The sequence below is a fragment of the Amblyomma mixtum genome, chromosome 4 (assembly GCF_055824585.1).
Source record: "Amblyomma mixtum isolate Tamu chromosome 4, ASM5582458v1, whole genome shotgun sequence".
Classification (NCBI taxonomy): Eukaryota; Metazoa; Arthropoda; class Arachnida; order Ixodida; family Ixodidae; genus Amblyomma; species Amblyomma mixtum.
Genome location: NC_143015.1, coordinates 67355014 through 67380973, shown reverse-complemented (window position 1 = coordinate 67380973; position 25960 = coordinate 67355014). Strand labels below are relative to the sequence as shown.

The 25960-nt window shown below is 48.0% G+C and overlaps 1 protein-coding gene across 1 annotated transcript in view; it reads right to left on the bottom strand.

Moving 5' to 3' along the window:
* Positions 1-2187: 2187 nt before the first annotated feature.
* Positions 2188-25960, bottom strand: part of osp (myosin phosphatase Rho interacting protein outspread) — a 139846-nt gene continuing 116073 nt past the window's right edge. The window contains exons 12-25 of the mRNA XM_089586670.1: positions 25565-25926; positions 23856-24015; positions 20422-22974; positions 18141-18356; positions 17406-17483; positions 17126-17251; positions 16402-16549; positions 15981-16104; positions 15003-15135; positions 12093-12200; positions 10105-10191; positions 8650-8773; positions 6819-6929; positions 2188-3625 (exon numbers count right to left, since the gene is read on the bottom strand). Of these exons, the coding sequence (XP_089442796.1) occupies positions 3567-3625; positions 6819-6929; positions 8650-8773; positions 10105-10191; positions 12093-12200; positions 15003-15135; positions 15981-16104; positions 16402-16549; positions 17126-17251; positions 17406-17483; positions 18141-18356; positions 20422-22974; positions 23856-24015; positions 25565-25926 (4389 nt within the window). The 3' untranslated portion in view covers positions 2188-3566. The remainder of the gene's footprint in view (positions 3626-6818; positions 6930-8649; positions 8774-10104; positions 10192-12092; positions 12201-15002; positions 15136-15980; positions 16105-16401; positions 16550-17125; positions 17252-17405; positions 17484-18140; positions 18357-20421; positions 22975-23855; positions 24016-25564; positions 25927-25960) is intronic.

Below are 25960 nucleotides of genomic sequence, written 5' to 3'. Positions count from 1 at the left end.
TGATTTGACCACCTGGGGTTCATTAACCTGTACTCGCATCTTGCAGCACATGGGCACTTTTGCACGGCTAACGCACCTGGGATTGAACCCATGACCTCAGGATGTTTCTGTGGCTGCAAGAGATGCATTAGTTGTCGAGAAATTTGAACATAGAAATTTTTCTGCTGCTCAATAAAAACTTGATGTGATTACCATTTTGAACTGGATGGTGGTTAAGTCTTGCCTCAAAAATTTGCGTGCAAAAACTGTCAGCATATTGCAGTTCAGTTGCAAAATTGGCTGATGACTGCATTACCTGCATTGCATTTTTAGTGAGGTAGCACTACAAGGTGCACTTTCTGATTTCGGGCACACACACATATGTACTGTCATGATGGAAAGAAATGTGAACAGAGCGGAGCCTATGTGCTCTCCTTTTCGAATTTCTTTTGATAGCGCTTTTACCTGGGTGGTAAAATAAAGATGTTAGGGTCATCCTAGAATGCGTCACAGATGACCCTAGTACTAGTCTTTTTTTTTTACCACCGTTGTATAAAAGCGTGATGAAAAGAACTGCAAACAGGAGAGCACCTAGGCTCCGCTCTGTTCACATTGCTTTCCATCGCCCCTTTGCATCTGAAGCCTGCTTTGTGGCAGGAGGCCCACCAGGCTGTCGGCAATCTGACAGGCCTTCACCTGGGTGAAGGCTTTTAGGTCATATGCCTCCAGGTCAAAGGCCTTTAGCACGCAAGGACCTTAAAGGGACAATGCAAAAAATTGAGATTACGTAAAGCAAACGAGAGATGGGCATTCCATCACTCATCACCCCAGCGCAAGAATTTTTGAGCTAGCATCAATGACAACGAAGTTATAGACTATTAAAAATCACGCTCATCCTCTCCCCCCTCAACTCGTACGCGCGGAGCACCAGAAAAAAATTAAGGAAACAGCTCTAGGACTGGGCCCCGCCCATGAATACGTCATTCGCTGACGTTTGCGACTTCAGGTTGTCGCACCCAGCAGCAGCGTCTCCCCGGTCTCTCTCCGCCTTCCTGGATTGCGGCGCGGGTTGGATTCTTTCCTTGTCACTGCGACAAAGGCACTGTGAGTGGCTTCCGAACTCCCGACAGAAAAAGGCGGCAAAGGTAAATTGAAAACATATGCGTGGAGGCAATGCCCTGGCTCGCTCTTGCCCGAGGGGGTTGCGCGGCGGCTCGAGCAGACTATTTTCACCACTACCGGAAGCGTGCCCGTGACGTCGTAGCGGCCGTAGCTCCAGCGAATGACAGCGTGTGGTGGCCTGCCACCATCACGGGACTAGTGACGTCTATTTTCACGATTTTACTTTCAAAATCTGTCCCTACGAAGACACTAATCGACCCGCAAATTTTAAAAAACGCGGTTTTTAAAAATTCATAATGAATTGGCGGCTCAGTTCCGAAGACTCATACTTGGTGTGAGTGCTTCTTAGCATCATTTCTGAGTGTTGAAAACATCTACAAGTGACTTAATTTATTGCATAGTCCCTTTAAGTGTCAACCGTAACTAGTGCTGCTGCACGATATTCTGGTTTCGCATGATATTCTGGTTACGAACATCAAGGCAAACTCATAGTAGAGCCATTTCATTTAACAGAATTATGTCCGTCAAAGGACTGCAAAAAAATAACCTACAAAAAATCTCTTGTTACGAGATCCGCCCTCCCTTATTTAATGTCTGGTAGGCCCTATAAATATTCTAAATTATGTCGACAATCGCTAGAAACAAAAGTTTGTTGGCAATAAAGTTTTTCATCACTGTGCTTTGTGCAAAAACATTTTTTTCAGTTACTATGCAGATTGCAATCTGAAACTATTCGAAAGTATATTGAGTTTGCAACCAATTTTTACTGTCTCCATCCGCTTCATAACCAAGCAGTGGTCAAAATTTCCGGAGCCCTTCACAACGGCGTCCCTCATAGTCTGAGTCGCTTTGGGACGTTACACCCCAATAAACCAAACCATTTGATGTTCACATGCGTGTAATTTTGAGGTACAGAACTGTTGCAGCCCTGCCAATGGTCTCCGATGTATCGCATTCCTAGACATGGTCACTTCGCAAGGCTAGCAAAACACTGCTGCTTACCTTGTCAACTACGGCGGTGGTGTGATCCGAGCATGTAGTATTTGATGAATATGTCTCAAGGCGTAAAATACTACACAGGCGAACTGCAGACGCATTCATTTTTTATTGGGTTCCACAAGAACAAGGGGAAAAACAGACTTGTTTAGTATTGCACATCTACAAAAAAGAAAAACGCGCAAGACCTGAGGCAGCCGCCGAGGCTCTCTTTTTATATGTTTTCACTTTTTTCTGAAATGGACCTGAGTAGAGACGGCGCGTCGTTCGACGCGCCTCGAACGGCTGCCTGGACGGAGAGCGCCATCTAGCAGTGGTGGTGGCAAACTACTGTGCACGCGAAAAAAAACAAAAAGGAAAAACATGTTAAGGCTTACTACAGCTACTAACTATATGGACGGCAAAACAACACATCCAAACTCTGGGGGCGCTCTCGCGTTGTGCCGGGCAGCGGCGGCGAAGGAGCGAACCCCCCGTCTTGGCTAAAAAAGCTGACCTCCGCAAAAACTCTCTCGTCCTTCAACGACAGTCCAGTGCATCCGTGTCTGTCTTCCACGTTGATTGATGAAGATGTTGCTTTCTCGACGATGTATGTACACAAACCACGTTCTTTCATTCCCCGTCACTGGCTCTGTTAACAAGGAACATCTGTAAAAATATATAATATATAAAACTCTCTCTCTCTTTCTCTGTCTATAACTTTTTGTCTGTTTCTACCTATGCTTCGTTTGTGTGTGTGTGTGTGTGTAGACATAGAATATATCTAGCCTGCTACTGAGCTTGCCTGAATGTCAAGGTTAAAAAAGGACATTTCAAAGATATAAAGGGCAGTTTGCCTTCGTGGCAGTGTTTCCAATAATGCGCTACTCGCGTCTCTTCAGCTACTCTGCTCAGATCTTTTAAAAAATATTCCTCTCGACAAGGAGCAGCCCGGTTTGTACAAAAAGGCACTTAGTTAAAAAATGCAGCGCTTCCTCAGCTGCGTAGTTAGTCTCTAAAGTAGCTGCAAGAAAGGTTCTCAAATACTCACTAGGTTTTTTCAAAGGGGAACCCCTACTACAGCGAGCAACGCTGGCTACAACCAAACAAAGTACGGTCAAAGCGAGTTACAGGCAATTGTATGCCAGCCAGAGAGATGCATGTCCAAAAAGCCTGCGAAGAAGTCACAGAAAAACTTTGTAAACATTCTACACGACGACGTAGCTCAATTTACGCCGAGGTTGTCGTTCTCTCTTATACAACACATTTGGATGGTGCACAGCTCTTGATTCGCGACAACATCGGAAAAAAACGAATACAGAAGGAGCAAACAATACATCTGGGTTGGGCATTAACTCTAAACAACAGTCTACAAGTGGTCATCATCAGTCGGCTCGTTTGTCGTTCGGTCGGTCGGTCACAGTTTTCCTCTCTGGCCAGCAGAGACAAAAAAGGGCTGACGACTGCTGCCGGCGTTTCTGGCCTTGGCTTCAGTTGCTGTGAGTGCTGGTCGCAGACTCGGGACGGCTGAACACCTTGTGAGAATCGGCTGCAAATGAGCAGCAAACAATGGCATAGTGCATTACACAAATGCCCATCAGCACTGACAGTCAATGAAATCCTCTTCCTACGAATTTCACACCAAATTCAACATCTCAATAGGCACTCATACACCAACGTGAATCAAATTTGATTGCATTAAACAAAAAGTTTGTATTTTGCAGTTGCTAGAGGCAGAATGCTCATTTAGGCCCTAAATACAGTCGACGACCGAAAATTCGGATGCCTGATTTTTCGGACATGCTTCATTATTCGGACTTTTTCGCGGCACCGCGACATGGCCCATAGAGCCAATGTATAAGAGCGCCTGAAATTTCGGACGCACCGCAACTGACCGCTCGATTTTTCGGACCTTGTTCGCACTCGCTGCCAATACCCAAGCCACCATGTAATGTGTACAGTGGAACCTCATTAATTCAAACTGCAGGAGAGGTCGAAAACTTGATCAAACAAAACGAAATTCAAGCTTAAAGGGACACTGAGGAGAGCTCTATTAATATTTTTTTTATAGCAAAATCCGATAGTTCGGCATTTCATGGCTTTGTTGCCACTTGGCCGGCAGCGAAAGATGCATTTATTTCTAAGAAATTTGGATTCGAAGTTGAAATAGTTTTTCCCGCCGCTCTGATTCAAACTTGGGATTCTGCTATGACGACACAGAACTAAGTGACGTGAAACATGACATTCACATGACGTAACGCAGACTCCGTGATTTCTGGCGGCCAGCAGTGCGGCCCAGCAGCAGCCGAAAAGAAAGCTACCGCCGGCCGCACGTTGAAGGCATCTATCGGCTATTGCGGCCGTCGCTTCGTTTACATTTGCACCGGCGTTTTGCCAGCGTTACAATGGATCCCGTTCTCGAAGTCGTCAACGAAGTTCTCGCAAATAGATGCCTTTAGCATACCGTGTACCTTGTTACCGTTAGCGGAATACCGGGAGCCCCCATACCGCTGAGAGCAAGCGCTGATTGGTCCCGGCGCTGCGGGAGCGCGCGTAGCTATCGGGTACGTGGCGCCATCTGGCGACGTCAAGGAGATTTGCGCATGCATTTGCTGCGCCTCAGTGATTCGTAGCTTCTCGTGTCCTAGTGTTGCTAGAACTATTGGTTCTAGCAACACTGTTTTGTTCTATGACGCCATGAAGCTTGTACTTGCGAGTTTGGCCTGTGGCGGCGATACCTGTATTTTGGTTCTTGCTCTTTTCTATGTTACAGGAGCTTTGTTGTCAGTATGAATGGCGTTTTTGTAATCAGGAGCTGGTATTCTGTCGATGCAAGTCAACTTCAATTTCTCCTCAGTGTCCCTTTAAAGGGAGCCTCTTAACTTGCGATGCTGAAATTCTGCGCGAGTCGGCATGGTGCGCCCGCACAGTTTCGAATTCATACTGTTCTTGAATGTCTTCCGCCACATGAACTTGAACTGCAGTCTGAGTTCGCGGAACTCATCTGTGCCGAGTCTTTCGTCCCGAATACGGAAAGAGGTAGCAGCGAAGCGCATGGGAGGCGTACGGCCTCACGGCGACGGCGAGCACGGGAGGAAACGGTGGTGCATTTCAGAGCAAGGTCAGCGTACCCGCAGCAAAATGCACGGCTACCGGACTCTTCTATTGTGCAACCGTAAACAACTGATGTTTCGATGACAGGCAAGACACCTCATTATACGCAAGCTAGCACAGAGTGCATGTCGCTGGATACGATGCCGATTTTGGCTCTAGTCGCTAGGCCTAATGACGAAAGCGAACTGAGCGCGTTCACCGGCAATATGCTGAGGGCAGCACAGCCCGGTTGAGCTCATGAAAGTAGTCGCCGCGCGGCAAAATATAGTCATGAGGAGCTTTAGAATGTGTTCAATACAACTGGCCGCTTCTTCCGGCATACTGGTAATAAGTTCATGATTTTTTCGGTGAAATTTGATTTTCTCTTCCCAATTTTTCGGTCCCTGTGCGGTCCCTAGAGAGTCCGAAAAATTGGTCGTCGACTGTAGCTCAATAGAGACTGCTAGACATCACACAGCATTTAAAAATATGGAGCTTGATAATGAAAACAGTGAGTAAAATTTTGTGAACTACAGCCATGTGGTCTGCTTATAGCAGACAAAAATGCAGTTTCAAAATTAAACTGGATGTGATACCAGTACACTGCTTATGTGAACGTTTCAAAAGCAAAACACAGTCACTCATGTAAAGTTTATGGTCCAGGATGGGAACACTCAAGGGCAGACAATGCTGATGCAAGGCAATGCATCAACTGTGACATATACTTGAATAAACTGCTTGCTTCCACTGCAACTTAAGTTGGTAGCCACTTTTAAACCACTTTCAACTGTACTCCTCAGCATTCTTGAACCACAGTCAAGAAGGAAAGTGCTAAATACAAATAGATGCAGCTAGCCCAAAGAAAAGTGTGCGACAGCTTTCTTAACTCCCATTTCATAAAGGATTTAAAAAAAATTGTGCGAAAAAACTCAACGGTTACCACGGCTGTGTAACATGACATTCTGCAACACAGTTTGCAGTCCTGTTGCAGTGCAGTCCTTTCTGGTCTTGTTGTTTAGCGCTGTTTATATGTACTTGCTAGTAATGCGTCAGCTGCACCAAGATCTATTTCAATGAGTTAGGAACAAAATACTCGCCATATGAATGGATGGCGCCATCTGTTGTGAATGCAAGTCACAATTAACCGCTTTCTCTATAACAATTAGCAAGCACTTGTCGGGAAAAGCACGTGTTCTTGATAAAAAACACCGTTTTCTATGCACATATTCGCTAGAACGAAACGAAATGCTGCAAAGGACGAGAAGAGTAGGTGTACCAATGGACTGCCAGCAGTAGTCCACGCTAAATGGCATAGTGGAGTTGGGTTCTCCACACTGCACGGATGCTTTTTCAACCACTTGATTGCGTTTGGCCAATAGGTGCGCAAGCGGTGAAGGGAAAACTATTCCTAAACTATGGGGCAAGAACTAGTTCATCATGCCCCTGCACACAGAAGATGCCATGGATCTGTGACGCGGTGCTCAGCGCAAAGCCGCTCCCATTTTCTGCTCGTTTTCCTTCGCGGTACGCCGATGCCACAGAACCAGAAAATGTGTCCCCCAACTGCTGTTGCAGTAAAATAGCAGTATGGCGTTAAAAGTACAACAAAGAGCTGTTGCAGTACTGTTTCATTCAGCATGCATGCTAACCTTTGGAGGCTGGTGTCTGAACCTGCTTCCGGATCACCAGGGAGGAACGGCGCTCCGGCACGGGCCTACACAGTTGCGATGACACAGGCTGCATTGCTGTCACTCCTTCATCTGCAGTGGGAAAGGGCGAGGGCTAAAGGCAAACTAAACCACCCTCAATAAGAACACAAGACTACAGCACCCATTCACTGTGGGAGTGCAGCCATTTTTGATCTAAACACAATCGAACCTCATTATAGCGAAGCGGTTTATAAGGAAATAGTGGATATAACGATGGAATGATGATTCCCCTTGGAAGCTCTGTCAATTCGGCCTATTACAAAGCTGCGGTTATAACGAAGTAATCGCCGGGCCCCTTCAACTTCGTTATAACAAGGTTAAACTGTACTATGTAGTAGTGTAATTCTGTATGTCTTGTGCAAAGGCTGTAGAAGCAAGCATCAACAGTTTTTCAAAGAAGGTCAGTCATGCTAGTACGTGCACGACATCGAAAAACACAAGCTTCGGTAGGAATGAAATGGCACCTGAGCTGAGCTCAGGTTATGAGAGAGCGACAGAACCACGCCTTAGTAACATACCAGCACAGACCAGAGGTGTGTTCAGGGTACTGTAATTCTCCAATCCCAACACACAGCCAATTTTGAACCTCTACACTTCAAATAGGGCTATACAGTCGAAACCCGCGATAGCGAAATCTCGAGAATACGAAATTCTCGCCACAACGAAATATTTCCGGCAAATGCCCATAGGGGCCAATGTATTTCGTATCTCTCGGTAACGAAACATTTTCGTACCGCAATCCCACGATAATGAAATTTGCTGCAACGTCGGTCCGCATACTGTCTCCCATATTATGAATAACAGTGTCAAAAAAGCACTCAAATTGAGCAAACTGCAATAGCGCGCTTGCGTGGCTGCAGCGAGAGTGTTGGCGCCTGGCAACCTTGCAGCCGGAACGACTTTAAAAACTTTAGCCACCTTGAGCCGGTGCTAGCCACCATACCGGGCGCGTGTCCTCTGTGATCGGTTCCGCGTGGTTGTTTATCTCGGAGGCTATGTTCAGGGAAGGCAGCCTCGCAGCGACACCATCAGGGGGCGACACTAGATCATCGGCGCTGCACTTTTAGGCCTGCGAGCGGTGCACATGAGTTCGTTGTGTGCGGTGGCGGTGTGTATGAGCAGCAGTCGGCACGTTTGCGTTTGAGATGTCTCTGCCAGCCAGATGTCTCCGCCTCAGTGTCGATAACTTCGTTTGCGCTGATGACGACGTAGTTGTCCGTGAAGAAATGACCGATGAGGCTATCATCAGCAGCGTGTGCGAAACTGACGACACCGAGGACCAAGGTCCACAACATGGAGAGACAGTAAACCCGAACCCGAGGAATGTGTTGGACGCCTTTGACACGATCCGGTCGTTCTTAGGCGCACACGACGACAACGTGGCAATGGATCACTTCTTGCAGTGTGAGAATAGAACCATGAAGTTGCTGCAAGGCAAGGCTCGGCAAACTAAGCTGACTGACTTTTGGCAATAAATTTTCTTTTTGTGGGCTGTTTTCTATCTTTTCTGTCTCATTTTCGTGGCAACGAAATTCTCGCGAAAGCAAATTTTTTTGCTGTCCCCGGCGATTTCGTTATTGCGGGTTTTGACTGTAGTTAGCAAGGTTTCATTTTGTATGTGACAGTAACGCATGACCTTTTGGGGCTCAAATTTCCTGAAGAAACGGGTGTGTTAGCAACAGGTGAAAATGATAAGTATGACGATGGCAGTGTGACACATCACCATAATAAGCCTTCTCCACTCGCAAGTGAGATGCTTCACCATACACACCAGAAGGGGCGACCAGACCCTCGAGGCGGGCTTGCAAACGCTGCGATTCCGCCTGGTGCATGGTGCGCTCCGCGCGGAGGCTGTTGCTCAGCTGCTGGCACTGGCTGTTCAGCTGGTTGATTTTCTGAAAGATGCCAGTGCATGGGCACATGAAATCGTCGTCACGCCACCCCACTCTTTATTAACCCCCCCCCCCTTGTTCTAGCAGCAACTTCTGCACCTCTCTTCAACCTTAAACTCATCTTCAACCGGTGCATGGCACAGCTCAAAGACAAGTGACACAACTCTTGACAACTCTTGAAGTCTTGCATGACGGAGGAAGATCTGATAATCTCTTACTGAAATTTTGTGGTGCTGGTGCCAGTCTGAATATTTGCAGTCAATGAGAGCCTTGTACTGCCCGTAGCAGAAGCTGTAACTCAGCCTCGTCACCTAGTTCATGTTTACCATGTTTATGTGAACATAACGAGAAGTTGTTTTACAAAAAACAGAAGCTAAAAGTCATCCCTCGCGTTATAATCGAATGTTATGCAGATACAAACGCACATTATGCACTATTTACTCGCAAACTGGTTGATGCATCATGCAAGTCGGCCCCCAACTTCAAAAAAAAAAAAAAAGTTAGGATGTAGTGGTGGACAAATGGAAGCCCTCCAGTGGCAAATTTTTTAACTAAGGTGACAGGACTTCTTGGAGACATTGAAACAGTGTGCTGCCGTGCAATTTTCAGACGGCTCAGCAGGTAAGAAGAAGACTGCTTGGTTTAAATTCTGCTGAGAACAGTCACTGATGTTCAGGACGCGTGACTTGCCACATGGTTGGGTGACTCAGAGAAGCGTCGTTTTGACAACAAGTCCCCAAAAGTGCACGGTCGACATGGTGACGGGATGGTGAGACTCTTCACTTATCTTCATATCAGTCTTACAACCTTTTCTGGAGTTCACTTGAGAAGAAGGGGCACATGAAATGTGCCTGCTATAACGGTGGCAGCTACTGTTGTACTGCATTAAGACTTGGAGGCGACCTTCCTATCAAGATGAGCCACACAAAAGCCTTTTTTTTTTTTTTGAGCTACTACTACTTTTGTTTGTAAAGTTCTACCCAACATTGGGTGCGAAACCCGTGTGTTGCAATAGTGGTTGCGTTATATTCGGGTAAATGCGGTAACTTCAAGTGCAGCAGTCAGTCCTTGCTGTACAAAGCATTGCATTCATTTTTGTAAGTTCCTTATCACTCGCTAGGCTCAAGACCCCAGCCCAATGAAACCAAGAGGAAGCTGTTAACAAGACAAACTCCCAGTTGTATAGTGAGTAGAAATAAAGCTGACTATCAGTTGAAGTTCATAGCATGTAACTTAGGGAGGCAAAATAAATTCAAGGGAGCTCCCAGTCTGATCAAGTCTCAAGCATGCAATTGGCAAACAAAGCAACTGTCCTATAATGTAAAACTACTGACCGTCTTGGCCAGCTGCAGAGAGTGCAGCACTTGGGCGTTCTCCTCCCGCTGCTGCACGAGTTGGCTTTCACGCAGCTGGAGCAATTTCTGTGGGGGAAACAAAAAAATAAATAGAAGTGTGTATAGAGCGGCCCAGAGAAGAACATGCAACAAGTGTTCCAAAGCTTCGCACGGCCACTGTATATTTCCAAATTCATCAGTGAGTCCACACTTAATTGATTGCAACAGTGGGAATGGCCAACAGCTTTTTGAAGTAGGCTTTGTAGCAGGAAAAAAAATTCAATTTGTTGTCCTCCAATGACACATGCTCAAGATCATGCGTGCACCTTGTGGTCACTGAATGCCTGACCACAGAGAATGCCGCCCCATCATTCGAAGTGGCTCAATTTAGCCAGAACTCCAATTTAGTCAAACTTCCTACCCTGCTCTCGCAGTAACAACTGCCCCAACATCCAAGCTTCCGGTTTGGTTGTGTTAATTCCAACTTTTTACCTTGAAAGTCGGAATTAACATAGCTGTACTATACAAAACAAACTGAAAGTTTGCATATAGAGGGAGCTGTTATTATGAGAGCGAGTGAGGCCTGTGAAATCAAGCTATCAGCAACGACACATCGGAAACTTTACCCACAGTTATACACTAACTCTATCAAATACATGACGGTGCTGCATAAAAGCTCGATAAATATAGCAAGACCAAAATTACAACTATTTAGGTCTCTAGAAAGCAATTTTTTCATTGTACAAGCGCAACTGCCTGTTCATTTCGGGCAATCGTCAAGGCAGGTGTGCAAAATGCACGTACACCTTGTACTCACAGTAAAGGTAAAGATTCTGTCGGTCACGTTTATCATCACACATGTTAAGTAAGCATATTAGGTAGCTGCCTTCACTGCCTCCAGCATTGGTGCCATTCCACCAAAAGGCCACCTGTTTGCATAAGCATGTAGCAAGTCTAAAGCAATGACGCAGTTGGCACAGCATTTCCAACACTGCAATGAGCCTTTACCTCAAGAGATGAAGTGTGTGAACAACTGACCTTCAGCTCAATTCCACTAGTCTGAACAGTGGCAGAAAAAGTTGAATTCCAATCAAACATCAAATATCCCACACATTGTGATCAACTTAAAGGTGCACTGAAGAGGAACCTGAACTCATCTTTTTGCCGCGGGAACTCGATCTACATGTTCCCAGCTTTCTTAGAAACTTCAATTTATTACCCTGTGCGGCCGATTTCCATAATTAAATTGGATTACCGTCCGGCTCCCGCTTTTTTTTTTTTTTAATTCCCCGCATACGGTGGGAGGAGTCGACCAACGCATGGAGTGCCTTTCAGGCAGTCACGTGGCGACTTTGCTTTCGCTCTTATTTTTTTTTCTTTTAGGTTTCCGTGAATAAATAGGTCTAGTCAGAGACTAGACATCTGCAAAATAGGCCCACAGAAATAAAGATACGCGTGGACATTTTGCTTTCGCCGATCACTACGTATCACTCCGCCAATGGCAGAGCAGCAAGCCGCCACGGAACTGGGTGGAAGGTTGGTTGACTCTGCCCACCGTATGGGGGAGAATTAAAAAAAAAAGGCGGGAGCCCGACTTTAATTCGATTAATCGGCCACACAGGTCAACAATTCGAAGTTTCCAAGAACGCTCCGAACGTGTAGATCGAGTTACAGAGGTAAAAGTACGAGTTCAGATACCTCTTCAGTGCACCTTTAAGGACTGTGGGGTTTTATAACATGCCGAATCGACTTAAGCTATAGTGACACCATAGTGGGATCAGCAGCTGAACGCGAAAGCCACTGTGCCACCATGGTGGGTTTGTGATCAACGAAAGAGCCAACGAACGACAACCCAACATAAAAAAAAAGCCCATATTGATCGCTTGTCTCTCCGCAGTATATCCCCAAGACTGCTCACTGTGAATAAATAATTGACCATTTCTTTTTTTTTTTTTTCAGCAGCATCTTCCTCGGACCAGTTGACATACCTCGAGGGCCTCGGGTGAGCTGTCTGTCGAGACTGCCTGCTCGCGCTGAAGGATCTGTAGGCCCAGATGTGATGCCAACTGCTTGTTCCTGGCCAGTAGGTCCAGCACCTGTGACAGAGCAACGAATCAGGCATTTAGAAAATGAGCACTTACTAAACTTGTTCACATTTTCAGCCAAGCCACAAGCCTGTTTCAGGCTGCACTTCAGTTCACAATGGCTCATTTGGTCGCGTATACAGTCAACGACAGATTTTTCGGACTCTCTAGGGACCGCAAAGTACCGTATTTTCCGGTGTATAAGACGCGGGTTTTTTTCAACAATCTTGCTGGTGCGTCCTATACAAGGGTGCGTCTTATATGCGAATTTTCCGTTTTTTTTTTGCTAGTTCAGAAATTACTCAGTTTCATGTTCAAGCTTTAACGCGGTTGTAACATGGTTAATACTTCAATACGGGGACCGCCGTGCGCAACTTTTTTAGGTGAACTTTATCATGAAACGGCGGGGTTGACCACTTCATGGATCTTAAACACGCGGCCGTTTCGGAGGCCCCAAGCAAAGGTAATGTGGAATGCCAAAAGATGGCGACAGTCGCGCTTCTCGCCATTGTCAAGACAAGCCAAGAGAAGCCAACGTTTTTTTTTAGTCACCCTTTGCAAGTACGTAGTGCGAAGAGAATGCTTCAGCCGCGTTGCCTTTTCGATAGCGCATCTGAAGATGAAGACTTTGAAGGTTTTATGTAATAATAAGTTGTTATGGACATAAAGAGAGTTCTTTCGCTTTTTTTTTTCTTTTGTGCTAAAACGTGGGCGGGTATGGCGTGAGTGTTGCCTTTTTCGATCACTTAGCGTTGCTTAAGAACTTCTCACACGTACGGTGCATTTTGCGATGGTCGCATAAGCATGTTTAATTAAGCCTCACTAGCCTAACTGGGTAAATTGAGGTGAGTCTTATACACGGGTGCGTCTCACATACCAATTTTTTCAATGACAGCCTGCATATATGGCGGGTGCGTCTTATACAAGGGTGCGTCTTGTACACCGGAAAATACGGTAGTCCAAAAAAAAAAAACATTAACTTCTTTTCAATATGCCTGAGGAAGAGGTCAGTAGTTATGTGTTGGAAGTAGTTTCTAAACTTCTGAGCATGCTAACAAAATGTTGATCATTGTGACCATGGCTCTGCAAGCGTCACACGTAGGTTTGTCTTGTTTCTATGCCGAGAAGTTGTGCATAAAGTGGGTTTGTCCAATTCAAAAATTGCTTAAAACTACTTCAGCAGCATGTGCTTGATGCATACATGACTTCCATTTGCCCAAGACCGGCTCTACCATGTGGAGTCTGCATGACTTTGCTATCCAACTTAGTTTGCCACTTCGTTCTCAGTTTGTGTGCTACTAGCTTCACGCAATCTATGTGGGATGCGCCTGCTTTCTTGACTTCGTCTCTGTGAACTCACGCAGCACAAAGGTCCACTCTTTCACTGCTGCAAACTTCCTAACGCCATAACTCCACCTTGAGGTGGGCGGATGAGATTAAGAAGTTTGCGGGGATGCAGTGGCCGCAGCTGGCGAAGGACAGGGTTAATTGGAGAGACATGGGAGAGGCCTTTGCCCTGCAGTGGGCGTAGTCAGGCTGATGATGATCATCATCATCATCGCCTGGCTGTTCATCCTTTTGTTGTGGCCATTACCGTATAATCTCGTGCAAGGCCACACAGGGTTGCCGTTGGTGGCTACTTTGCGCCAAATTGGCTACTTTTCGACCCCGTCTGGCGATGAAAATTTCACGCTGGCTCCTTGGCTACTTTCTGGCTACTTTGAACTTCTATTCTGGCGCATTTACTAGCCATTTTTTTTTTTTTTGCAATTGCATATCCAATAGCAAGCAAGAACAGAAAAGAACAATTATTTCCAAGCTTTCCTGTCCTCATCGCTGTCCTGGTCGTCTTGATGCGCGCGCGCGTCCTCGACTCATATATTCCTCCAACGAACTGGAGTCTGAAATACGCCAGCAGCAGAGAATTAGCGGTGCACTTGATCGCGCATCATGTTTGACTTTCTGGCACACAGCGGCATCGTACTAGGATACTTGCGGCGAATGCCCTTTTCAACACCTGGCGCAAGGAGCACTGAAAATTTTGACCCTTACAATTTCTAATGCTGATGCTGAGCGCGTGTTCTCTTGCGTGAACTTGACGAAAACAGAGATCCGTAACAAAATGTAGCTGGATTTGCTTATGGCAATTCTGCGAATCAAATTCGGGCTACGACTCCAAGAAAAAACAGCATCATCGTTTAATGTTCCTGCTGAGTTGTTGAATAGAATGTGCCAAAATTACTCCAGCAAGAACACTATCTACTCTAGATAAACTACGCGGACTGAACTTTTATTTATTTTCAACGTACCTGATACTTGAAGGCCGTGCGAGAGGCCCAAAATTCCGTGCTCTTTATTTACTCTGTGTTTTTGTGTTGATTAAAAATTATATTATTTATTGTTCATTAATAAAAGTGGCTTATAATAATGGTTCTTTTCTACTTGGCTACAAATTTGGCGCCAAGATCAGGTGGCGTGGCTACTTTTGGCTACTTTTAGCTTCAGTTCTGGCTCTTTTTGAAAAATTCCCAACGGCAACCCTGAGGCCACACTCGTGTGTAAGCTGCACTCTGTTTTGGACAACAAAATTGAGAAAAAAAATACGGTTACATGTTTGCTTGTTTTTTAATATGTGCAAGAGCCACATCTTCAAAATTCAAAGCCAATTAAAAAGAAAATTGCGGCCCTCACACACGAGGCTATATGGTATACACTATGGATTATGTCTCCTGTTAGGGGTTGCGCTGCATTTCTCGGGTGTGTGTGGCATTGAGGTAGGAAAGGGGGGGGAGGGGGGGAGGGGGGAGACCCCACCTGGTAGTTGGCCTCCTGCAGCTGCTGCCCAGCCCTCTGCAGCCGTTCCTCGAGCGAAGCCTTCTCGAGGCACTTGAGCGAGTACTTCTCCGACAGGGACAGGATCTCCTGCTTGATGTGCTCCCGCTCCTCCCTGCCACCACCACAACAACAACAACGACGGGTGTTACGTCGACAATACCAAGTATCAGATACACTCCAAGCAATCGCAGGCTGAGAGATATTTTCGCAAGCTGCAAGGTTGAGGCCCTGAAAAGGTTTGTTTGTTTGTTTGTTTGTTTGTTTGTTTGTTTGTTTGTTTGTTTGTTTGTTTGTTTGTTGTAATGGGGTTTTACATCCCAAAGCGTCTCAGGCTATGAGGGACGCCGTAGTGGAGGGCTCCGGACATTTCGACCACCTGGGGTTCTCTAACGTGCCCTGACATTGCACAGTATACAGGCCTCTAGAATTTCGCTTCCATCGAAATTCGGCCGTCGCAGCCGCTATCGAACCGGCGTCTTTCAGGTCAGCAGCTGAGCGCCGTAACCACTGAGCCACCGCGGCCAGTGGTCCTGAATAGGCTGACATTGCAGCTTCTTCTAACTACCAGCGGGACTAGCCTTATGTTATATACAGGCAGTAAGCCTCGCAGTTTAGCGGCCTGAAGACACTATGCACTAGACACTTTTACTAGTGGCCTAGCACAGGGGTATACACAGTGCCACAGCTGTCTGAGTGTTTGAATTGGCACAAAACATCACGGGAAGTTTGGCTTGTTTACAGTAGCAGGATGATCACTGACACTAGCAGTAAATGAAAGGTTTCATCGTACATACAGCTGCAAAAACTTTTCAACAAACTCTCAAGGGGGCAGTTGGCCTTGCACAGTCTAAAAAGATGTCAAGAAGATGTCTCTGGGCACAGCCAGACTAGAAGGACGAGCGGGAACAAGGGGGAAGAATAGGAAACAAGGAGTGCAGTATAATACAATGTACGCACTGGTGTTCCCTGCGCAGGCACTCGGTGTCCAGGCCGTGGCGCATCTGCTGCGCATAGTCCTCCTTGAAGTTGGAGATCTCCCGGTGCAGCTCCTCTTGATGAGCTCTCTGCATTGCATTGAGAGCTGCGCACAATACGGGGGGAAACCGTCATTAGGGAAGCTAATAAGCACCACTCACGCACAAACCAAGGACAAGAGAGGGAGCCACAACTTGCACCATGGCTGAAGTAGCCCAATGAATTCCAAATTTTATATGAGAATGAGTTACAGAAGGAACAGTAGTGCAAAATGCCTCGGGGAAACCCAAGAAGGATGCCCCGTGAAGGCTAGAAGAACCCATCCCGTGTCTTCACCTTATTTATGTTACGCTGACATTCACAACACATCAGAGGACTTCCTGGAGAGAGAGCAGTGACTGACCGGCCAGAGTCGCCTTGGTCTCCTCGGCGAGCGCGCGGTCCCGCTCGGCCCGCAGCCGGTCTATCTCCGCCTGGTGTCGCTCCTGCAGCTGAGCCACCAGCCGGCCGTGCGAGGCCTCCAGAGCTGCCAGGCCTTTCTCACAAAGGCGCTGCACACAGAGGCACAGGTTGCACCACCAGGGCTGCCCTAAACTATTGTTTGAGACTTTCGAGGGAGATTTCAATGGCCACGGCTGCCATTAAAACTAAATCATCGTTGTCATCATCATCATGCCCTTGGACATGATGAAGATAATTCAATGCACTGTTAAAAAAAAAAAAAGGCATTTTTAAATGCAAAGCTGCTAGGACAGCATGGGCAATGACAGCCAAAAGCATGCGTTAGCATGATTGCTCCATTGTACTACCTTTAAATGCTGGTGATTATATAGTGAAGTATACGCTTCATTAAAGGAAACATTTAGTTGACTCGAAGTTTATATATATATATAAACTATAAAAGACTGCAGTGCAGGCGAGAACATGCATCCATGTCTCATGTTGAAGTTGAAGAATGAATGAATGAATCTGGACGTTGTTCCTCTCTTAAGGTCACCATAAACAGAACTGTCACACGGCTCCTTGGTTCTTTTTCTCGCAAGAGGCACGACGAAAGCCCTTAAACAAGTTGCGTCGGATGTCAAGCCCCCTGTCCACGATGCACTGAGCACTGGGCCGTTTCGTACCTTGAGCTGTTCCATCTCTGGCCGGCACCGTAGCCGCACCGCCTCGGCATCGACTGCCTCCAGCCCCTGGGAGAGCTTCTGCTGGTACAGTTCCCGCAGGCTGCCAATGCGCTCCTCCTGCTCCTCCTGAAAGAGTGGGCAGACTCTGTCAAGGGGGGGCCTCTGCCAAAGGTGCAGGATGTCTGAAAGGGCAGCTGCGCACTCTTGACGAGGGACACATCACAAGCAAGTTGAAGCGAACGTTGTCGTTAAAACTCAAACAGAGAAACTATGCGCTCACCTGAAGGCGCTGCAACTGGTTCTTCGCTGCCTGCAGCTCGGCCTCTAGCTGCTGAACTTCCCTCTGGTGGTTGGCCTCCTGCATGAGCACGAGCCACGCATAAATACACATGCATGCACATGAAAATGTGTAAATGCAGCTACGTTCCCAGCAGCACATTTAAGTGACCCGATATTGGAAACGTGTTGGTGGAGGCCAGTCCTACAAAGTAGCAGAGTGACACCATCCATTTGTGATATTGGGCTGATTACCTGTGCTGTTTGGGGTACAGCTCTCCAGTTTTTTGCAATATATCAAGGAAGTTCCGATCAGACGGTTGTTCAGTGTTCCACAAAGGACCGTAGTGGCGAAACTGATGAGTGGGTTTAACTCTCTCCCCCACAACTGAAAATTTAAAACTTTAGTTTACCCACCGCTGAAACGCACTTGGCCCACCCCCAAAATGGGCTGGACCACACCCGAGATTTGAGTGGACCACCCTCGAAATTTGAGTGGACCACCCCTGAAAATTTGAAAATTAACGAACTGACCTGGGACACCCCAAGAATAGGTTTGGCCCACCCCCAAAACTTGGGTGGTCCACTGCACTTTCGTAAATATTTTGCGCTCAGCAATGCTAAACCACCAGCCATTTTTTTTTTCCTCACCACCAGCAAACAAGGAAGGAGTTTAAGGATCCATGCTGAGCTCATCATCAAACTGCACAATTCGCTCAGAACCTCGTCACACACCCACCTGGCAGCGCATCCTCCCCTGCAGCTCCTCCCGGGCCAAGGCTTCGCGCTCGGCCAGCTCGCAGGCATGCTCCTTGGCCAGGCGCCTCAGCTGCTCCTGCTGAGCAGGGCAGCGCTCGCACAGGGTGCCCTCGTGGGCCGCACGCTCCAGCTCAGCCGTGCGCTGCGCTAACGCCTTCGCTTGCTCCCGCAGACCCCGGCAGGTGGCACAGCCAGACTGCAATATACAAGTGCCATCGAAATTCTGCACTTGGGTCTCTTCAGAAGCAGTCCATCGCATCTGTGTTTCCCCAATAGTGCATGAATGGGATGGCAATTAAAATAACCATTCTACACCATGAACGACTTTCTCGGAGGTGGACAATGTCACCCCTGGCACTATGGTGTTTGGTTTGGTTCATGGGGTTTAACGTCTCAAAGCGACTCAGGCTATGAGAGACGCCGTAGTGGAAGGCTCCGGAAATTTCTACCACCTGGGGTTCTTTAACGTGCACTGACATCGCACAGTACACGGGCCTCTAGAATGTCTCCCCCAAAGAAATTCAACCGCCGCGGCCGGGATCGAACCCACGTCTTTCAGGTCAGCAGCCGAGCACCATAACCGCTGAGCCACCGCGGCGGCGCACTATGGTGTGTCATAACTGGAAACTCCCGTGCTCACTTGGGTGACTGAGAAAAATGTTATTCAGATGGGCCACGGCAAAAGAATGAGCACTGTCGGGAATTCATCACCTCAGGTCGTGAGATGTAGTCTTGTGATGTCATGGTGGCCACTTCGATGATCCAGACAGGCCTTGCCCATGAAGGCACATGACAGAGATATGACGCTACATAACTAAACTGGTTTTGAGGAAAACAAAGGCAAATAGACTCACTTTTTCAGTGAACACCTCAACCTCAATGTGAGGGAAAAAGAGGGACTGAAAGAGGGAAGAAAGTAAAAGGTGCCACAGTGGAGGGCTCTTCACACTGGTTTCAATTTCAATAGGTGCAACGAAAGGAATTTTAGGTGGGGGCACGCTAGCAGCAGAGTCCATTTCACATCTTAAGTGCACTGTGCAAAGCAAGATTTCGACACACTGTGCATGCATGCTTCTGCATTGCCTCCATCAACCAGAATGGTGCTCTCATCATTATCACACATCCAATTAAAGAATGCGGAGAAGTGCCCAGACATTTTCTGAGCACAGATGAAGGGTTGCCCCAGACATGTTGCACTCGACAGAACTATCTGACGTATGCAAATGCTCCTTATCACAGCGCTGAACTGTACTACAGATTAAGTCATGTGGAATTGAAAGCATCTCTGACAGAAAGCAAGAATGAACACTTTCCCAAGGGTTAGCTGCTAAGCCCTATGAAGTATGCTCAAGATTCCAGAGAGACAACATCATAAAATCACATAAAATCATACGGATATATACCAATTCATATATGAAGTACCATGGCTTGCACAGCATAATGACCAGAACGGTGATGTTATCAGCCACTGGCATGCTTGGCACAATGCTCTTTATTTTTTGGCTGCGTAAAAATATCAAACGAACTTGATCTGCAAGATAAAGCCCAGATAAAGCCGCAAGTCAGCATACCTGTGGCATTTCCAAAATATGAGCACCAATTTCTTACTAATAGTTCCAAATATCACACGTATCTGCGCTTCTTCAGAAGCCTCTTTCAAACCACAACTACCAAAATAGGTGCATTGTACACATGTGCAACTTCCTACCCAAAGAAATTGATGGAAGTCGTGCAAGCAATGCCATTAAAGTGCACTCACAGTACAATCTCCACTATCACGGCTGATATGAATTTTGGTCCGATACGAATTGGTAAAATTCCCCGGCTAAAAAGCGCATTGTTCAAGTGGTGAATTTCAGCTGTTCCAAACACTTCCCCGTGCTTCCATGGATGATACAAACCTAGGAACTGTGACTGCACCCGCAAGTAGTAAGTGCTGCCCTCGCATCGCTGAAGCTACACTCACAAGTCACCAATAAGCACCCTGAGCACTGGGCAGTGAAGCAAGGCCATAATTAAATCCCATTAGCCGTAAATAAATTTGAGCGAATGCTTTTCCCATGTTGCACTACACGGGTCTCGTTCGTTCTTTGAGTATACAAATTAAGGGTGGCATGAATACTTCACGCTACTCCTTATGATCCATATCTTCCGAGATTGTACTGTATTCCAAGGACTTGTGCAAACTTACTCGTACAGATCAAGGAAACAAATTTACAACCGTGGATAAAGCAGTTTAAAGAAAGTGCCACAGTACGCACCTTGAGCAGACGCTCGCAGTCCCGCTGAGTGGCATCCAGACGGTCTTGAAGTGCCAGCACTCGCTGCCGGTGACCTTCCCGCTCTTCGCGCAGCCTCACGCCCAGCCGCTGCAAGGCATCGGTGACATCCGCAGTCGAGTTCACGCAGGCACCTGCTGCATGAAGCTCGACCCCGCACAGATCTTCCACCACGAGGCACTGCGTCAGCCACAACCGCAGCAGAGATGGCGCACCCTCCACAAGCGCCGCCGCCCCATCGCACAGCTCTTCAACCGCCCCACCAACTTCTGCGTCCGCAGGTTGAGAAGCTGCAGCCTGCCCGTCTCGAAGCACCGCCTTTTCACAGTGTCGAACCACCTCTTCGATGTGCGGCACGTAAGCTCGAAGGACGGCTGCGATGAAGTTTGCAGTCGCAAGGTCCCGGACGACGGGAACCAGCTCTCGGTTGAGAACATCACGCGGAAGATTCGCAGAGCAGTAGCTCTCCAGCTCTGACAGACACGACGTCCGCAGTTCGGCGCGCACCTTCAGGAATTCCTGTCGCATGGCGCCCTCGAGCTGCCTCAAGAGAGACGCCTTCTTCGCTGCGGCTGCCGAAATGGTCCCTGAGGTTGAGCACAGGCTCTGGCAGAGGCTGTCGCTCACGTGAGTTCGCGCAGCCGCCAAAGCCTCCATGACTGCGCCCAGCACGGCTTCCTGCTCGGTCACGTTCTGAAGAGCATCCGGCTCCAGATCCGAGGTCGGGTGGATGTCGAGGCACTCGGACAACCGCCGCAGGACGAGCATTTGCCGGCTCTTGTTGAAGCGTTCCAAGGCGCCGCCCAGTGACTTGAGGCGCGACGAGAGTTCCTCGAGCTCGGCAGCGACAACCTCCGCGTCTCGCGAACTCTCCTGCTCAGCGAGTGTCTGGCAGCGGCCCACGGCTTCTTCCGCCAATGGGTCCCACGACTTGTCGTTTTCGGAGGTGACTAGCCTGAGGTCGTGTGAGCAAGCTACTTGGTCAAGCCTCTCCTCGAATGCAAACAGGACGAGCGACGTCTCTCTGAGGTGTGTGGCCATATTTCCGAGAAAGCGGGCATTGAAGCCTGCAGCGATGGTCAGCTTCGACCCGATGTCTTGCAACAGTGCCAGGTTCCTTGCAAAACGCTCTCTGTGGTCCCCTTCTGAACTCGAGTCCCTGGTCCCTACTCGGTCAACAAGAGCCTTTGGAAAGGACCCCATTACGCCAGCCTCACGGAGCGATATCAGTGCTTCGTGCAGCCACCCAAGGAGGGAATCGAGCCTCGAGTCCAAGGATTCCAGACACTCCTTGTAGCTTGCTGGAGGGGCCTCACCCCCGTGCTCTGGAAGACGCAAATCCGTGACGCTTGTTGCCAGAGATAAGCTGCTCCATCCATCAACAACCCCATTCCCATCGGGGGCTTCCGTTTGAAGGCATATCCGAGGGCGTGCCATTGGTTTCGGCTGGTCTAGTGCCGACTGAAGCCTCTGGTCCATGAGCTGAACACGAAGCAGCAGACTCTGCTGGTCACCTGAGAGGCTGTCCAGTGATGACCTCCGACCCGTGGGTGTGTCCGTCGTGAGGTCGTCCGGCGCAGATGCGTCGGAAGCAGCCTCGTTCACGGGGCCTTGGAAGGCCTCTTCCAGGAGCGCGAGCTTGTGTTCCAGGTGAGTCAATTTGACCTCGAGTTCCTTTGACGGACTTGCAGCTGCTGCCGCAGCTGCAGCGGCAGCCTCTTTGCCTTTCAGCGAGAGCCGCCGTTTCTCCTGCTTCGAGTCGGCACGAGCCAGCCTCTGCCGCAACTGCCGCTGTGCCTTTTCCGAAAGGGCGAGCTTGGCCGTGAGGTCGTCAATGCGTGCAGTCATGAGCGCCAGCTGCGAGGCATGCATCTCCTCTGCGTTCTTCGCATCTCGCTTGAGGGCGAGGCAGCGGAGTTCGAGGTCGTCAAAGGCGTCCTGCGACCTCTTGAGCTCGCGCCGGAGCACCCATGCCTCCTCTGCTGCTCTCGCCAGCTTCCCTTCCGTCTCCATGGCCGCCGAGCGCCTCAGCGCCCGCGTCGTTGCTTCAACCCGGCGGCTGTTCTCCGAAATCAGGGCCTCGAGCTCTCCCCAGACGTGCCGCAGGCTCTCGGCACTCGCTGTCACGCCTTCTTCCGCAGTCTTGCGCAGCCGTTCTTTCAGCCCGTTTAACTTTTCCACGCTGACAGAGAGGAACGTCTCGAGGGCTTCGAGTGAACGGACCAGCACTTCGTCGTTGGGCAGCCCCCTGATGAGGAAGCTGGGGGCTCCGTGCGGAGTGCTCCTCAGCTGGCCCAGCTCGCGATCGCGTGCCCTGAGCTGGTCCTCCAGCTCGGAGCAGCGAGATTCCAGCTTCTTGGTCCGCAGCTCTCGCAGTGACGATGACCGGCGAGATGTTCGTGACACGGGGGGCCGCCGAGCTGATACCGGAGCGGCATCGGTCACTGTGGTACTGGTAGAGGTAGCAGCCTCAGCTTTCGAAGGCGTTGCAGAACGGCTCGTGTCAGCGGGCTTGGAGTCCACAACGTCCACGCCCTGATCAAGAGCAAAAAATAAGCAGTCACACTGCTGCTATTTTGATAGTGAAGGTGTTGTGATTTGTATACATTCTCATGGTTGCTTTCATTTTCCCACGACTTGCCAAGGTCATGTTTGTACTCAAGTGTAAAGACTAGCAGGCAGCCTAAAGATTTTTCCGGAGTGATTTTCCAACCATGTTTATGAATATAATCATGCTAGTAACTTGATGAACATATATACAAACCTGGATATAATGAAACTGAGAAGGTCGTAATTTTTCTGGACATACAGGTTTCCATTACATGCAGTTTTTGCATGGAGACTCGTAATGATAATGTGCAAGCAAAAAACTAAAATGAACAATAAATAGTAATGAACTCACTCGCCAAACATTTACAGTCAACTCTGGTTACTTGAGGACGTAAAAATGAATAAACATTCTGAGATGGCCAGAGCTTCGTGAGAAGCGAAATACTAAAATTTTTGACGCACTAATCATGCATTATTAAAACTGAAAACTTACATCTAGCTATAATTTGCAATGCAAACTCTGTTACACCAACCAAACAATAATAAAAGAAGCCCGCAGAGCAACATGGCAGTGCAAAGGATACAGCCAATAAAGAACACATGAGCCTTCAGTAAATAACTGCACAGTCAATGCGACTGTGGCAATCGCCACCACCATGTCCGTAGCGACATTCACGGCTTTGACCAAGGTTTAACTGTAGTCGAAATTTCTTTGCAAGGTTTCTTTGCCAAGGCACGCACAAAGCATTCAGTGTGCAGTTTAACGCACTTCAAAGTACTCCTTTTTCATTCAACACTACCGCATTATTATTAAATCTGTTCTTTGGTACGAGCCCTAAAGGCCCTTTCTCTTCGAGGCCACTCACCACGGCAGGGTCCCAGCTGCTCGAACGGTCGCTGTGAGCCACTTCGTCCGGTTCGTTTGAGGAACCGGTGGGCTCACCACCCTGAGTTGGCTGCGGTGACCGAAGCCGCCGACTTTGCCGAGACCGCGAGTTTGACCGGGACCTCGCTCGCTCCTTCACCCTGCATGGCAAACGTTAACAATGAGGCCAACCAACTGTACCACAGATTGCAGAACGTTGATCCATTCCAAATATGCATATTTTAAATTCTATTCGCAAGCTTCTTAAGACGCCCCAGTTTGAACTATCAGCTTATGTTAATTGGAAACATTTCTTTACTGCAGTCTCTAATGAGGTCCTAGCTATTATCACTACATTTGTGCAGTGCAGAAAGCAGTTTTTTTCCTTATAGCCGATAACCTGAATGTATTCATATCCTCAAACCACACAAGTCAAGCTTGTAGCATCAAGCATGACACCACACCAGAAAGTTGTACACCACAAACGTGACAACAACACTAGAGGCTTTTTTCCTTTTTACCATTTTTATGTCTTTGTGCTTTTCTGTACCCTAGTGCTTATACATCCACTCCCAGAAAACTGTTCGAAGACACAAAGTATCTCTCCACAAGGTGCGAGAACTGGAATTTTCAGAAATTATTTGCAAATTATCAGCTCACTTCTGAGGACTACCACATGGCAAGAGTGCTGAATAGTGGGGTGTGCGCATACCGTACATACTCACGTAATGAACCCACTTTTTTCCACAAAAGTTGAAATCAATTTCAGAGGAGGGTTCATTACATGAAAAAAGAGTTTCAATAGATTTTTTGGGGAGAGTCGATTTTTTGGGAAGAGTCAATATTTAATATCATGCATCCGCCCGCCAGTCCATCCGTCCATCCATCACCAACAATAAAAGCATGCAGTCAGATCTGTTCATGTCACCGGCGTTTAGCATCCATTCACTTCGAAATCTGTCTGCTGTATCACCGCACGATCTGACGATTTTGTGATAGCCAGCGGTGCCGGCAAATTGCAGCGAGATAAAGCGAACATGCTGTACACAGGCCTTCAAGGTCAGGTGTGCGCAAAACATGCAGGATGGTGAGGGGTGAAGCATTTTTGCGCCGTTCGAGATCGTCACATCACTTTGGGGGTCTGAAGGTCCTGCTTCCTTTTTAGTATTTCAGTGCAAAGCCTATTTTACAAGGTTTTGGTTGTTTAAACTGCTATGCTCCTCTCAAATGCTTGAGTGTTCTGTATTCGGTATGTCCACATTCGCCTCAACGCAGAAACTTTACATTTGCACACCACTGCTCAACTGCCTTTAGTCTACGTAATGCACGCATCCTATAGCCACATTGAAAACCGCTGCAGAGACCTTTTAATGTAGCCTTGATAATACGACTGCTGCAGAACTTTATATTATAGTACTACTTCTAAAGTCTCCCCCTCATGTGAAGGTCTGCAAGCTTCGCACTTATCTGATTGCCATGGCATTGCAAGCGAGTTTCTTATAGCTCCTCCTTTGCTCTTACAACATTGTCTAATGACTGCCTTCAACTCTAAAGCAAAAGGTCTGCCATCTTTAACCTACTGCTCTGCAGATCAAGTGTTTGAAAAAGAAAATGCCCATCCAAGCGCCTTTAGAATGTCTATTTGGTACGGGCACTACTCAATGATGACAGAACGACAGAGTAGAAGCAGGCGAAGAGAGCAGGTCGCACCTCGATATAGCAGTGCGGTTGAGCGGTGGTGACGGTGGGAGAGTCCGTGAAGGGTCCTCAACAATGTCCTCTTCATCCTCGTCAACGATGGAAAAATACTCGGAGTGGTCGTCACTCGACGAGGTCTCGTGTGGAGGCCGTCCCTCCAGCGAAGCCAGAAGGGGTGCAGCGGTTGAAGATGGTGGTGCCGCGTTGGCCGCTGCCGCCGTCGTTGCTGGCACACTGGGCACAGGCGCCGTGTCTTTGGCAAGGATGCTGCTCACGCTGCTGCGATTCCGCACGGCCTGGCGAATCGCCTGCACCCAGTTGGTCCGGATCCCAGCAGTAACAGCACACAGGACCACATCGTCTGCCTCCCAGAGCTGGTTGCACATACCGCGACAAAAAAAAGAGAAG